The sequence below is a fragment of the Vanessa atalanta genome, chromosome 23 (assembly GCF_905147765.1).
Source record: "Vanessa atalanta chromosome 23, ilVanAtal1.2, whole genome shotgun sequence".
NCBI classification, from domain to species: domain Eukaryota; kingdom Metazoa; phylum Arthropoda; class Insecta; order Lepidoptera; family Nymphalidae; genus Vanessa; species Vanessa atalanta.
In genome coordinates, this window is record NC_061893.1 from 1,861,422 (window position 1) to 1,876,722 (window position 15,301).

General features: G+C 32.3%; 1 protein-coding gene and 3 non-coding genes across 4 annotated transcripts; 1 reads left to right on the forward strand and 3 right to left on the reverse strand.

Moving 5' to 3' along the window:
• Positions 1–2,604: 2,604 nt before the first annotated feature.
• Positions 2,605–15,041, reverse strand: LOC125072954. The gene is made up of 5 exons (XM_047683590.1): positions 14,955–15,041; positions 13,184–13,268; positions 6,507–6,616; positions 3,234–3,411; positions 2,605–2,660 (listed from the first exon to the last, which is right to left on the reverse strand). Exons 1-5 carry the CDS (start codon positions 15,039–15,041, stop codon positions 2,605–2,607), a joined length of 516 nt encoding a protein of 171 aa, XP_047539546.1.
• Positions 7,099–7,170, reverse strand: Trnac-gca. The gene has a single exon. It is a non-coding gene; the product is annotated as a tRNA-Cys (tRNA).
• Positions 10,580–10,651, reverse strand: Trnac-gca. Its single transcript has one exon. It is a non-coding gene; the product is annotated as a tRNA-Cys (tRNA).
• Trnac-gca lies at positions 12,588–12,659 on the forward strand. Its single transcript has one exon. It is a non-coding gene; the product is annotated as a tRNA-Cys (tRNA).
• Positions 15,042–15,301: the final 260 nt, after the last annotated feature.

Consider the following 15,301-nt stretch of genomic DNA (forward strand, 5'->3'; position numbering starts at 1 on the left):
AATTGATATTGACATATATACTTTCTCAAGCATACAAACGATTAAATAAATATAACGCATATACGCTCCGGATATTTTTTGGCGCTAAACTAAATAATTTTACAATTTTTGTGTAATTACCTTATTTAAAATCATTGATTTACGAATTTAAAATTATTTTATTGTTATTTATATATTTGAAGTAAGTATCACTTTTGTAGCATTTAAAAAAAATCGCAGTGTATTTTTATGGTGCGCGCGCACATGAAAAGTACATGATGAAGTTGCTCGCTAAACCGCCAATCAAGTGTCAAATCGCTCAAAATAGACAACTTCACGCCTTATCTTAGTAAACAATAGTTTTTATTACAGATTTAAATTTGTAATAATAATAATCTTATGCATACTATCGAAAACTATATTTAATTACGTTGACGATGTAGATCTTCTAATGTGCGTACATAAGTACATGCATCTTTTTTTTTGGTTAGGCGGACATTACTCCTTGGATATGGGTTAAATATGTTTTTGGCAATGAAAAAAAGGTTTTAATCGAAAACACATTTTTATTACTATTTAAATTAACAATACAAATAAAATATAGATATAAAAAAAAATAGTAACGTTTTTTATAATTTATGATTAAAACAATGTGTAAAAGTATAAAGTATAAAATGTATAATATCATGATAGTAAAATAATGCTATAATTGTGAATATGTTGATGATTTCACTAAAAAAATATTTTTCCGTTTTCATGTTAATGTATAAAAATGTATTTGAACCAAAATTCGAATTTAAACATTATTACAAAATGATTTTCTTTCTGTAACTCGTGTGTGTGTAAACGGACTTGAAAGGTTTAAACTTCGAGAATGCAAGTGAATAAATAACTACAGGTGAATTTCGAGTCAGTAATTCTGTGATCAAGAATACCACAACAAAAATAACAAATTCAGATATAGAACACAAACAATAATTGATGGAACATAAGTATTATCTTAAAATCGATATTCCAGTTTAATGACCTTTAAAATTATTTTACAGATGTATCGTTTTTATCAGGTAGACAAAACAGTATTAATGGTTAGATAAATCTAAAGCTAGCTCTCCACTGGCTGCAGTAGCTGGTACGAACGCGTCTTGAAGAACGTGCTACTCTTACTGGTGCTTTCAAAATCCGGCAATTGTCGGCAACTCCAAAACCCGTGTCTCAAGACTACCTCAAGATAGCGATCTGACTGCATATACCTAAGGGAATTTTATCCTTATTAATGACGTCACGCTGGTTCAATAATATATTAATAAACTGCTACTTACTGAAATTAAAGCAAATGACAAAATAACTAACGTTAGTAGAGGCCACGCTAGAAGAGGCTAGAAGTTTATTAATACAGGCCTTAAACGTATCCAGTCATCAGAATACTTTAATTCACAATCTCATTTTAAATTTGGAAATCGTGTTCAATATTCGATTTCGAGACGTGACAAGCATTTGGTATATTTCTTCCAACCGCGATCGATTGTGACGTCATCTGTCACTTCCTAGTTGGACCACGAAAACACAGTCTGTGGTCTCATTTCATCCTAATAATTCCACGTTCAAACTAGCTGAAAATAATTAAAATTTATGAATTAGCCAAAAAAAAGTAATATAGTAAAAAAAAATGCATAGACACAAACGTTTGTTACCGATACATAGAGATGTAATTTAATATCTATGGTTTTTAATTAGAATTTAAGATATAAATTATTATAATTTTCTTATTTATATTTTTGTAAAACATTTGAACAAAAATAATTTATAATGTTATTAATTTAAAATTTATTTTTTAAGTTATTTAAGTCGCTAACATCGGCTTAAAACTATTTAACTAATCTTTTTAAGCGACTTTTGTTCAGAGCGACGGACAATCTTAAAGAATTTATAGCAATATGTTATTACGAAATTTGTCGCGCTCACGAGTCTTATAAAAAGTAATAGTACCACTCGTTTCAATGCATATTACGACAAAGAAGGAAAGACGAAAATAAACTTAACTATTCAGTAATAACATTGATCGTGAAATAAAAAAATAACACTTAAAACAAAAAAAATCGTTATGAAACTTTACCTGCAGAATATTTTAAAAACATAACCATTTTCTTAGCTATCCAATAATGTATAACAACAAGGAACTTATTCCGAAACAACCGAAATAAAATGACCACAAAGGACGCTGGTGGAAATTCGTATTCGCACATGAACGAATTCGGACTAAAGTTCGATCTTTAAAATTCCCACAAAATTAATTAAAAACAATACCCAATATAAACAAAACTAAAATACAAAGATAATAAACGTATCAATACCAATACAATTTTAAATGTAAACAAGAAAATATTCCGTTTCTTCCTCCATCATAAATAAAGTAACTATATTTAATTTGAATGCGCTTTATGTAAATAATTTTACTTATTTATACTAGAACATTATGTCTACTGCTAATTTAGAATTATTGTTTGTGTAGGGGTCCAGGATGCGTGTATTAAATATATGTAGCACTTAAAAATGAGTAAATATAACATTTACCTTTAAATAAAATAGGTATTAACAATCACCTTGATTATTATTTTCGATTTCAAATTAACCTACAACACCCAAAACGTAACTATTTGCGACGCAAATGAAATATATCCACACTGTAATGAAAAAAAATCATTATTTTTATTGAATACTAGCTGAACCTGCGGCTTAAGACAAAACTGTCACCCCCTATTTCATATATACCTCTCGCGGGGTGAAAAACTACTTCGAGCGGGACTCGAACTATCTCCGTACTAAATTTTATCTAAATCGCTTCAGCGCTTAGAGGTAACAGACAGAGCTACTTTCGGATTTATAATATTAATAAAGATATTATATATATATTTTTTATTAACTTTGAAGCGCACCTTTTTAAATAATAATATTATATAATAAATCCTTCATCGAAACATGCTGTATCTTCTGATATAAGTTTCATGCACATTGACTTAGTATTTTTTTTTAGTAAGACAATACAAAAAAAGGCACGTTATTCAGTAGAAGATACTCCCGCACTCTATCGATCATTCATGAATATCATTTGATCAACTTTTATATTGAATAAAGGTTTTGAAAGCGAAGCTAACACGAAACGCATTTGTAAAATTGGTTTCTTTTGTAATTCTCTATTCTGGTGAGTATTTTAATAGGGTTAAAATATTTGTATGCATATATAAAAATTGTCTTACAGAACAAATATCCGATAATTAAAACCAGCAAAGCGGATCCTGACAGCCAATCCAGTTCGCTTAAGATGCAGCTGCTTTTCGCAATGCACTCGATAGCCGTTCCCAAAACCATAACGAAACCAAGGATGACGTTGAAGAATGTCACCCAGACGAATATTTGGACAAGTCCCTCTTCATCCTGGATTAAAGAAGAAACAAATAAAACAAAAATAATACTACAAAAATTTAATACTAAATTAGTGTCAATAATTTATATCATGATTTTTGCTTGGTGGTAGGGCTTTGTGCAAGCCCGTCTGGGTAGGTTTCACCCGCTCATTAGATATTATGTTCCGGTTTGAAGGGTGAGTGAAGAAGTATAACTTCAGTAACATCTCGGTTCTTAAGGTTGGTATTTAAGGGGACGGTTAATATTTCTTAGTGTCAATGTCTCTGGGCGATGGTGACCACTTACCATCAGATGGCCCATTTGCACATCCATCTATCTATTTCATAAAAACAAGTCAAATATTAGTACAATTATTCGTTATGGAATCTTCAAAGTTTACCTAAAGATAATTTCAAAGGTAATCGATAAGGCAAAACTTTGACTGGGTTCGGGGTAAACGAAAATACACTCGAATTCTAAATTGGAATGTCGCTTAAGAGTTACCAAAGATTTAAACGATCAAGTATTAGTTCGAAATTTAGCGACAAATTTTCAATGGAACGTAATTTTGAAGAGGCCGAAAATTGTTAACAATGTTTTTCGTTTCACAAAAACTTCGTCTCAAATATTATTTGATATTCAATTTAGATTGCCAATTTATTCTCTTAAACTCAGTAAAGATATAGCTAGTATCGGATGTTTCCATTCATGAATTCAGGAAGGCGCGTTCCTGCATTATCAGCATTTTAAGAATAAGAAAAATAAACTTAACAAATAGATTATATTTGTATTTTTTTGCTGTCTTTACACGTAGTCACGCACACTAAGACATCTTGTTAGTACTAGCGTCACTCACACGTATGTACTCCGATAATATTTTAATGTGGAAGAGCGAGTTTACATTAGTAAATAAATTTATACACGTTCAAACAGTAACAGCTCGTAAATTTCCCACTGCTGGGCTAAGATCTCCTCTCCCTTTGAAGAGAAGGTTTGGAGTTGCAGGTTGGTGTATACACATGTGGCAGAATTTCGTTGAAATGAGACACATGCAGGTTTTCTCACGATGTTTTCTCTCACCGTCGAGCACGAGATCAATTATAAACACAATTAAGCACATGAAAATTCAGTGGTGCTTGTCTGTGGGTTTGAACCCGCAATCGTTGGTAAAGTGCACGTGTTCTAACCACTGGACCATCTCGGCTGTATACATGTTGAATTGCTGGGCTAATGTCTTATTTCCTTTAGATCTTAAATTTTCCACATTATCACACAGTGCTATTCTAATTCGAGTTGGTAAAATCGTAAGGGGTTGAGAGTCCGATATATGGTTTCTGAACGTCACCAGTTTTTTTAATGTATTATAATACTCCATTCCTTTTACCCATGAAAGGCCATTAAGTTCTCCAAAAAAGAATGCTTATTGCATGTATATTACGTGCAATAAGTTTATTTTTAATTACATTACAGTTTTTAAATTATATTTAGGCTTTGATTGCGGTCGTCACGCTAATCATCGTTTTAGGTTATTTTTTGTTAATCATAAGCACCTTTAAATAAATTCAAAATTATGGAACAGAACACCGAAAAAAAAAGAAAAAGAAATGAAATTTGAATGTATATTAGATAGATGGGATAGTTTATTTTTCTTAAAATTATCAATTTTCTTGTAAGTATTATGTAGTATATTTTTTATGGCTTTGATTCATTTTAATTTTGATGTGCCGGTGTGTATTTATTTTCGGACAACATGTTATATGTATACGATATATATATATATATATATATATATATAACACACACACACATACACAGCTTAATTTATTATACTCAACCAATTGTAATGCATTAAAATATGTTATAGATGTAGTGAATAATCCTTTCCTATCGGCAAAACTCGGAACAACGATAACACCCGAATGGTGCCGATGTGTCTATGAATTACTGTATTATTAAATTACGTTTAGGTATCAAATAAATCGCATACTTTATTTATCAATGTCAAATGTCAAACTGCCCGTTTGACGTATATTACAATGAGATGTTAAAACCACCACGATTCTATAATATAAAGAATTCGTTAGGTAAACAAAAATAAAACTAGTTACCGAGGACGTTTTATTTCAATAAAACGCACTGATAAAAACTAAATTCCGGTTGACATGATCTAATGATTCTATAAGGATTGGAACCCCAAAAGTCTAACTATAAGTCAAAACTACAGTAGGATTTTGCAGATCTTTTTATAACAATAAATTTTTGTAATTAATTAAAAATACTATGACATAACAAAAAAGACACCTCAACATAAAACAAAAAATACCAGCAGAGAAATTAATATAAATAAATATGATTTGTTAATGTGGATCGAATAAAATCAATGTTTATTATTTACAAAAATGACAGACAAGAGTAAAATGTAAAAAGTATATCAAAATATAGGTGGCCTGCATTAGTACACGAGTCCATGAAGTTTATCACAAAATCTAACATAAATATCAACAAAATATTTCTGTGGTATTAACTACTCTATATAGATACTTCCTCTTGCAATGCGACCATTCCCTACGTTGTCTCGATGGGTACTGAGTGCGAGTGAAGTAGTAAGACAAAAACGAACATTTCCGAGAAAATACGAAAGGAAAGGATTATTCACTACATCTATACTTGAACATATCAGCGAAGGTCCTATTCAGATCATATTTACAGTTTTTACGTGATAGTCCAGTCACCTAAGTCAAAATTAGGTAAATATCTCGCGAATTCGATTTTAGTGACCTTTGATCTTACTCAAGGGCAGTCGCGTACACTATATATGGGTTTTGACACAAGTTTTAGGATAAAAAAATAAAAGTTCATACCCAGGTATCTCGTGAATTCTGAGGTGAAACTACTAAGACGACTGGACTATGATACGTTGACGAAATTTGCAGATGTATAATGAACATGAATCACGTTTTCAGTATTTTTAATTTCAATTGATATGTATATACAATCAACTAATTCTGTTAAGATGTTGTCCAGGCAGTTACGGTATTCCCAAATTTGAAGTAATCTTCAATGAGGTTTCAGGTTCCAAACATTATTTGAAAAAAGAACACGGGCTATTAAATAAAGTGACTTACGATTAAAGTACCAAACAATAAGCAGACACCAGTGATCATGAACAGGTATGACATCACGCTGATCCCTGTGGATACGAGCACACCGAGTTTGTCCATTGCTTCTTCAGGTTCTATGGAATTCAAAGAAAATCAACATTAAACCTAAATACTTTCTGGTCGCATAGCGTCCACATGTACATATGTATATGTTTGTGTGTGTGTGTGTGTGTGTGGGGGGGGGTCATTCACCCTTGACTTAATAATTAGTTAACTAGGGTGCTTATGCATCACGAAATATTGCGCAAAATATACATTATTTACGTCGATCACAAATCTTCTTACCTAAAGTATTAGTAAGCAAAATATATCAATTGTATTTCTATTAGATCGTTCTTGGAAGTTGAAACAAAAATAGTTAAAAGTGAATATTTGTAAATTCGCCTTTTTAAATCGATGGTAAAGTTAGTAATTTGGGATAAAACTAATACATATACTCGTCGTGGAAAAGTTATAAGCATTTAAAAGGTAATTTTTAAATGTTTATAAATAAAAAGAAACATATAAAAATGTCGTGTTTTGTTTTTAAATCTAAAGTGTATATTAAAAAAGGGTTAGGGGACACCCGGGTTTGAACCGGGGACCTCTCGATCTGCAGTCGAATGCTCTACCACTGAGCTATATCCCCGTTATGAATCACGTTGAATCGTAAATATATTACATATTGAATATATGACAATGACAGAGATCGTGCTTAGTCCTCACTTTTAACGCTAAGCTATATTATGTATATGTAATTATATATGTTAGTAGGTATTATATATATTTGATAAGCAATCATAAATATGTTGTTCACATTTACTTAGAATTATTTTTTAAAGTTAGTTTAAAGTACAAAGTCAAAAATCTTTATTCAATATAGAAGTGTTTACACTTGCTTATTGATAGTCAAAAATCTACCACCGGTTCGGAATTTAACACCTCGGACCTGAGAAGACCGGCGAAAGATAACAAGTACGTATTTTCATAAAAAAATAATAATTAACGTTTGATATATAAACATTATAGTTCGGGTATTAAATACTAGCGATCCGCTCTGGATTCGTGCTAGTACGATTTATATTATACTAATAATGTATTATGATATAAATTTAATTGATACCCCATAGCACGCAGGAATAATATAGCTTCCTATCTATGACATAATATTTAGAATTAGATCATACATTTCGGAGATTATCCCCTATGAACAAACAAAAAAATTTAACCTCTCATAATTAGTATAGATATACATGAAACGCTTTTAAAAACAAATGACTAATCCTCTAGTCTCGCCTTTATTGTGCCAAGCAGTATAATTATTCAAACATTCTAACAACAATTTACTTGGTGGTAGGGCTTTGTGCAAGCCCGTCTGGGTAGGTACCACCCACTCATCAGATATTCTACCGCCAAATAACAGTACTCTGTATTGTTGTGTTCCGGCTAGAAGGGTGAGTGAGCCAGTGTAATCACAGGCACAAGGGACATAACATCTTAGTTCCCGAGGTTGGTGGCGCATAGGTGATGTAAGGAATGGTTAATATTTCTTACAGCGCCTTTGTCTATGGGCGGTGGTGACCACTTACCATCAGGTGGCCCATACGCTCGTCCGCCAACCAATGCCATAAAAAAAAATAAAAATAATAATCACTTATTTAACGAATAAACAATAATTTGAATCAAATCTTTAACTGCAAATATATTGCGAAACGTGACATAAACAAACATATATCCGTCTCTGTTGCTCTTTCTGTGACGCTCGCGCTGAACAAAGAGAGATTAATTAATTTAAATCTAAATAAATATTTATGCAACATAAACCATTCAGATACATAAAATTTCTAAATTCAATAACAGAAAGATGCATAAAAGACATGGAAAACATGTCTGTAGAGATTTCAAAGATCAGACAAAAAAAACCTAAACGCTAATTGGTCGGTTACAGCCGATGACGCAATATTCGACCAATCAACGTTCAGTATTAATCAGAGTAGTTAATCGGATTATGATCATTATTTCAGAAATTACTGGTTAGTTTTTTTAAAGTAACACTGTGTAAACGAGAGAAGGTATGGAGCTTATTCCACCAGGCTGCTCCAATGCGGATTGGTGGAAACACATGTTGCCACATGTGCCAAATTTACTCTTTTTTATGGGTAAGTGGTCAACCGTTCCTTACATCACCAATGCGCCACCAACCAAGGGAACTAAGATGTTATGTCCTTTGTGCCTGTAGTTACACTGGCTCACTCACCCTTCAAACCGGAATACAAAAATATTGAGTTTTGCTGGTCGGCGGTAGAATATATGAGTGGGTGGTACCTAACCAGACAGGCTTGCAAAAACCCTACCATTAACTAGAAACAGTTTTTTATACCTAACACACATCAAATACAAAATTATGCTAATAAAAAATTTCAGTTGCCTGGACTTGAACCAGTGCTGTTCTATTAAGATTCGATCGATCGAGTCACAAAGCTATCTCAACTCTAATAATAAACATATTTAAATAAAAATAAATTAAATTAATAACTTTAGAACAACACGTACGTGCATAATGTAAATCTCGAAATGTCGTGTAAACTAATATTAAAATCATTTACTCTTGTTTTTTTTTTTTTTTACCGCGAATCAATAATATATCAAGCACAATTTCAACAGTCGTAAAATTGTGAGTAGAGCCTTTAACTTGATGTGTGCTTAAATAATAGTCTCCTCTTTTAATAAGTTACGCGTAGGGATGATTGGTTCATCTGATGGTGAATAATCTTGGCATTGTACGAAACATAGGTCACTAAGATATCATACTGACTCATCCTACAAACTCTAACACAACAATACGAAATATTGTTGTTTGGTTGTAGAATACGTGATCAGTGGGTAGTACCTACCTAGATACACTGACATAAGCCCTACCACCAAGTAAATTAATATCGTGTTACCAGTAAATTACGTTATCAATCTGGTTAAATGATAATAATGATAATAAAATATCCCCCCCCCCCACCTCTCCAAGGAAACTATTCAACTGCGCACCAGTTAAGTTATAGTGCTCAATTGTGTGAAATGTGGAGTTGAAAACTATGGAAACAATAATTAATTTCAATGACTTATATTCGATTGCCCCAGGCTCGTACCGGCATGTTCAATCAATATTGACAGCTCACTTAGCTATTAAACAGCCTAGCCTTTTTACCAATCAGCGACGTTCAATCAGTGGCCTAACAATGCTCAGCGTTTGATTTTCCAAAAATGGCTAGGCTGTTAATTGAAAGTCTATTAAAAGTAGTTGACCGAGACATATATATAATTTTTTCTTTTTTCTGCTTAAACTTGACTGAGACAAACATATAAATTTAATTTTTTACATATCTCTCAATTAAAGTAAGTACGCTGTCACCTTATACTGACCTTATAGTGACTGACACAGTTCTATCAAATATGTTTTTTATTAACTAGACCTGGGGTTGAAATCACGGACTTTGCACTTCGAGAACTATTGCCATATAAGCTAAACTAATAAGGCATTCAACCTAATAATGATAGACTTCGCAATAGTTTATTGAAATACCTATTAATTATATTCGTATGTTGACGCATCGATGTGCGTTCATTATCATAATGAAATTATATAAAAGTTTTAAAATCATAATTTCACAATATTTCCAGCGAATGTTCTATATTTACATAGAAGTAATGTTGCTATAACTAACATATTATATTAAATTATATTATAATATTGTAAAATGCCAATTTCAAAGTGCTTATGAGCAGAGCCGTCTCAAGCTATGCTGGGGCCCTTGGGCACCCATGAATTTGGAGCCCTTTAGCTAGCTATTTTTTGTTTCAATTTGGTAAATTGTTGGTTCTTCGGGGCCCTCTCTGCATGGGGGCCCTGGGCATGGGCCCCATGTGCCCTATGGTAAAGACGGTAATGCTTATGACTAGTGAGTAAATTTTTTGGGCAACCATTTCACCTTGTATGAAAAGCCTACTTGCTCATCTACCTTCGTAAAATAAATATTTTATTTAAAAAATAAAAAATAAAACAACATAGGGGACACCCGGGTTTGAACCGGGGACCTCTCGATCTGCAGTCGAATGCTCTACCACTGAGCTATATCCCCGATGCGTGATATACTAAATATTATTGTTGTATTAGATAAAGAATACATTGACCGACGCACTCGTAGCGTCATCCTTCATTATATTAATATAATATACTAAACCATTTTATCGTGTGGTACGTTTGTGTGTGTATATTTTGGTGATATAAGTGACAAACGAGGAGGAGGCTCATCTGATGAAAAGTGACTACCACTGCCCATGGACATGTGTAATACCAGAAGGCATGCGGCCGCGTTGCTGGTCTTTAAGGAGAGTAGGCTCACTACTCGAAGGTTTCCAAGTCAATGGGTTTGGAAAAACAGCCGGCGTAAGCTGGTTCCATGGAGTAGTTGTGTGTGGCCGAAAATGCCTTAAAGTGGATTTCCGGATATCCAGTAGGGGACCATTCAATTATTACGTAAGACTATTTTCGATTGTTTTTGACCCCTCCCCCCCTTATTATAAGAAAAATTAAGAATAGGCCGACCCTCTCCCCTCCTGTTTAATATTTATTACGTAAGAATTTAAAGGAAAAAATGCATACACGTTTGGTTTCAATTTAAAGAGTGAAACAGTATGATCGTTGGCCCTTAGTGTAAAGATTGATATGACACCTCTCTGCGTTATTGTGTACAGGAGAAGGTTCTCTGTGTTATTGTGGTTAGGTGTTCTTTTTGCTTGACTGTCAGTCATCGGCCGATTCCAGCAGAGTATGACTAGCAGAGATTTAGATAAAGGCATCCAATTTCGAAAGGCGTTCAGAGATTGGTTACAACATGAGATACTTAACTGAAAGTTGTGTGCTTAAGTTTTACTTGACCAACTATTACTGAGTTGTTACGATTAATCCTACACGAGTATCATGAAAATCTTCAATATCCACAAATCCGTATTGGAGTGGTGGTTGAAGCTGCAAATAATATGAGCGAAGAAGCCAACAGTGTGAATAATTTTTACGTTGCTAAATATAGTTATAATAATTGAAAATATTTTACATTCATGTCATTTTATCTTTTTCATTCGGGCCTTTCGATATCGAGAGATGAATGAACGCATACTAAAAATAGGCGTGGGTTTAAAGATTAGCAGAGGTTAATGACCTGATGATTGTAATTAAAATCGTTTCTATTGTTTTTTAATAATAATTGACAATAAAAATTGGTGTAAGGCCTTAATAGATGGGAATCGTATCTGTGACGTCACAGTGGTATGTTACAGCCACCATGACGAAGACAAAATCATTGACCAAAAATCCTATAATACTTGTTTACAGTGGAAAAATTAGGAAATAATTTATAAACTAATCTTCTTTGAATAGGGCTACGGTATAATCTCGTAATGAATTAAATTTATTATAAATAATATTGTATATAATAATACTTTTAGGTATTTAAAAAAGGGATAAGGATCTTCAGATATACTTTGGCAATATAGTTAATCTTTGATGATTAGTAGATAAACAATGTTGTGTCCTTTTCATTAATTAGTAAATTCAGTGATGATGGAAAGAGACAAACAGCTGTTTATTAACATCCACTACATAATGTTCATATTTATTATTGTTAGATTTGTATCTCCAGAGATATGTTGAACGTGCCTTTGTTACTATTTATTATTTTTGAAGTGTATTGGATTTCAGATGACATCTTCGTTTCGGAATGTGTTATTAAAAGGGTGTTATTTGTCTTCAAGGTATTCTGGATTCCTTAGCCGGTATGGGCGGTATTTCGCCAGTCAGTTCGATCATCTCTATTATGGATCTCTATGTTTAGGTTGTAATTCAGAATTTCTTCTAAAATAAGTTTATTAGAAAAGCCGATTTTTTTATCATCTTATTATCAATAGTAATCATTATTTTAATTAACTTTCACCGATAAGTCTGTTTTATCTTTTTTCATTAAGATAAGATAGATCGATCAAAATAATTATATCTTTATTTTCATTTTAATTTGACACGGGGATATAGCTCAGTGGTAGAGCATTCGACTGCAGATCGAGAGGTCCCCGGTTCAAACCCGGGTGTCCCCTTAACAATTCCTCTTTTTATATATTTTTTTTTACGAAGTTTGAGTAGTGAATAGGCTATCTGTCTAAAGGTCACCTGAATCGAAATATGCTCCTCAAATAGACTCTTGCGAGCATTTTTAAATCAACATTCCAAAAACGTAAATTATTTGCAAAGTTGCCATCTTTTAACTTTAGCTTAAACATAAATTATTCAAAATATAGACATGTTATAAAAGTTTTAAATAGGTGTATAAATGTCACTTTTTGTATGATATAGTTGGGCGGACGGGAAAAAGTGTCACGTGAAATTTAGTGGTCACAACTGCCTAGATATTGTCGCTGAAATATTGACGATTCCTTACATCGTCACAAATCTAGGGCACTTAGGTTTGAGCCTGGTTACTTTTTATAACTTTGGTGATAAAAAGTAACCAGGCTCAAACGCCCGGAACACAACAATACTAAATATTGCCGTTTGGCGATAGAATATCTGAGAAAAGAACACCGAGACTTGCACAAGCCCCTACCACTTAGTACAAACTTACTTGAAATATTAGTAGCATCTTTAGCCTTTTGATAGTTCATATGCGATTTTTGTTCAACCGTGCTTAATCCAACTACGCCAGTCATCTGAAAAAAAAGAAATCAAGGTGTTTATAAAAAGTATTGCTTCTTTCCGGTAGAATAAATTACTATGAGTGGGTGATACCTATACAGGCTTGCACATTGAAAACCACCAAGTAAAGTTTGTCATAGACAGGTCTGAATTGACGGCTAATCTTCCAATAGTAAACTGGCATAAGAATTTAAACACACATACACACTTACACACACACACATACACTATCATATTTCTTTTACAGATGGCCTGTCGCATATTGGCCGGCGTCGTCGAAATTAAATCGGATGTTCCTCATCAGTCCATTATTGGAATCGCTTTAACGGCATTGATGAATCGGAAGACGATTTAAGACCCGTGAGACAAGTTTCCTCTTAGTAAATGCCCCTGACTCCCTTGTGTATATCATGCTTAAATAATTCATTGCCTAATTATTTAAATGAAAAAAAAAAAAAAAAAATCGTTAAGGAACGTTTGTGTGTCTTGGAAGTAAAACTAATGACTGCTATGATGATAACACATCTTGGGAATGAATGGCCGTTTCAAATAGAAATATGATTTTTTATTGTAAATACAATTGTTAAAAATGGTAATGTCCCGTTGAGGGCCTGAGGTGTTTCTTTCCGAGCTTGAGGTAGATTTTTTTCTTTAACATCAATAAGTGATGATAATTCTTCTATATTAATAAAGATTTTTTACTGCGAATTTGATTTAATGTATCAGAATTTTGTAGGGTTTACTAATCGAATAGTAACAAATACCAACTAAAACTATTGTAATAATTATATTATTTTTTGTATGAGTAAATGTTACTTTAAATTTCGATCACTGCCTAACTAGTTTGCAATCTGAATTAAAAAAAAAAGAGGAATGGCAAATGACTTGAAAATTGGCGGGAATCGGGCAGGCGATACGTCAACCGATTCGTTATAACCTAAGAGAGAAATAAATTATTTAAATCAGTAACTGATTTTTTCTTGGGGTTTAGGTTACAATTTATTTAATAAAAGATCTTCTCAATAAAAAAATATAATATTTATATTATTGTCCTATATGTGTTGGTAAACTATTCATTGGGTTATCATGACTGTACTGAGTCTCTGTTCAAATGTCCTTTAAAAAGAATATTAATTTCATTAAAATATAGATTACAATTTAAGACATTTTAGCTTGTATGGAAGATGGATCGGACTGATTATTTTGAATGAATGATTTAAAAATGTGAAAAATAACGTAATAGACAGGAAAATGAGCTAAGTGAGTACATCCGAGAAAAACTCAAAAAAAAAAATACTTTGTACTTCAATATATCCATTCTTCTCTTTGTGTTGATACTAAATAAATAAAGTATCAAATAATATATATGTAGTTCATATTTATATATATGTGTTTTGATAGACTATAATAATATAATATGTATTATATTATTATATATGTATGTTTTTATAATTAGGTTGAACATGTGTGTAGTTTATTATTATACGTTATTATTTCCCCTCTCTGTCTATATTTGCACGTATCTGTTTTTCTAAGCTTCTATCACCAAAGGTTGTCTTTGAGAGATCGCTATAAGCGTTAAAACCGCCTACGCGCACCATTTATTAAATATTATTATTTTTAGTATACCATATGCTCACATGTTGTGCATTATAGTATTTAAATGAATAAATTTAAAACGTAACATGAATATTACTAACAATTGCCAATACCGATATCAAAAGCATCCCAATCCGCAAGGTAATTACCAAGCAACAATTGTCCACGTCCGGAAATATATCGCACATTTTAATTTCTCTCTAAACTATTAATTACATTAATAGAATATTATTTACAAAAGAATATAAACGAAACGTGTGTTTTTTTATTGTATGACGTTTACATATTGATATAAGGCTGATGTTACAACGTCGTTTAGTTGCAGATTATACCGTATCCATATTAATAATTTCGTGCAGGTCTACGATAGACGCGATCGAAACTTATTCAAAATTATATATTATTAAAAAATAATTATATTTAGTCGACAAAATCACCCGCAAAATTC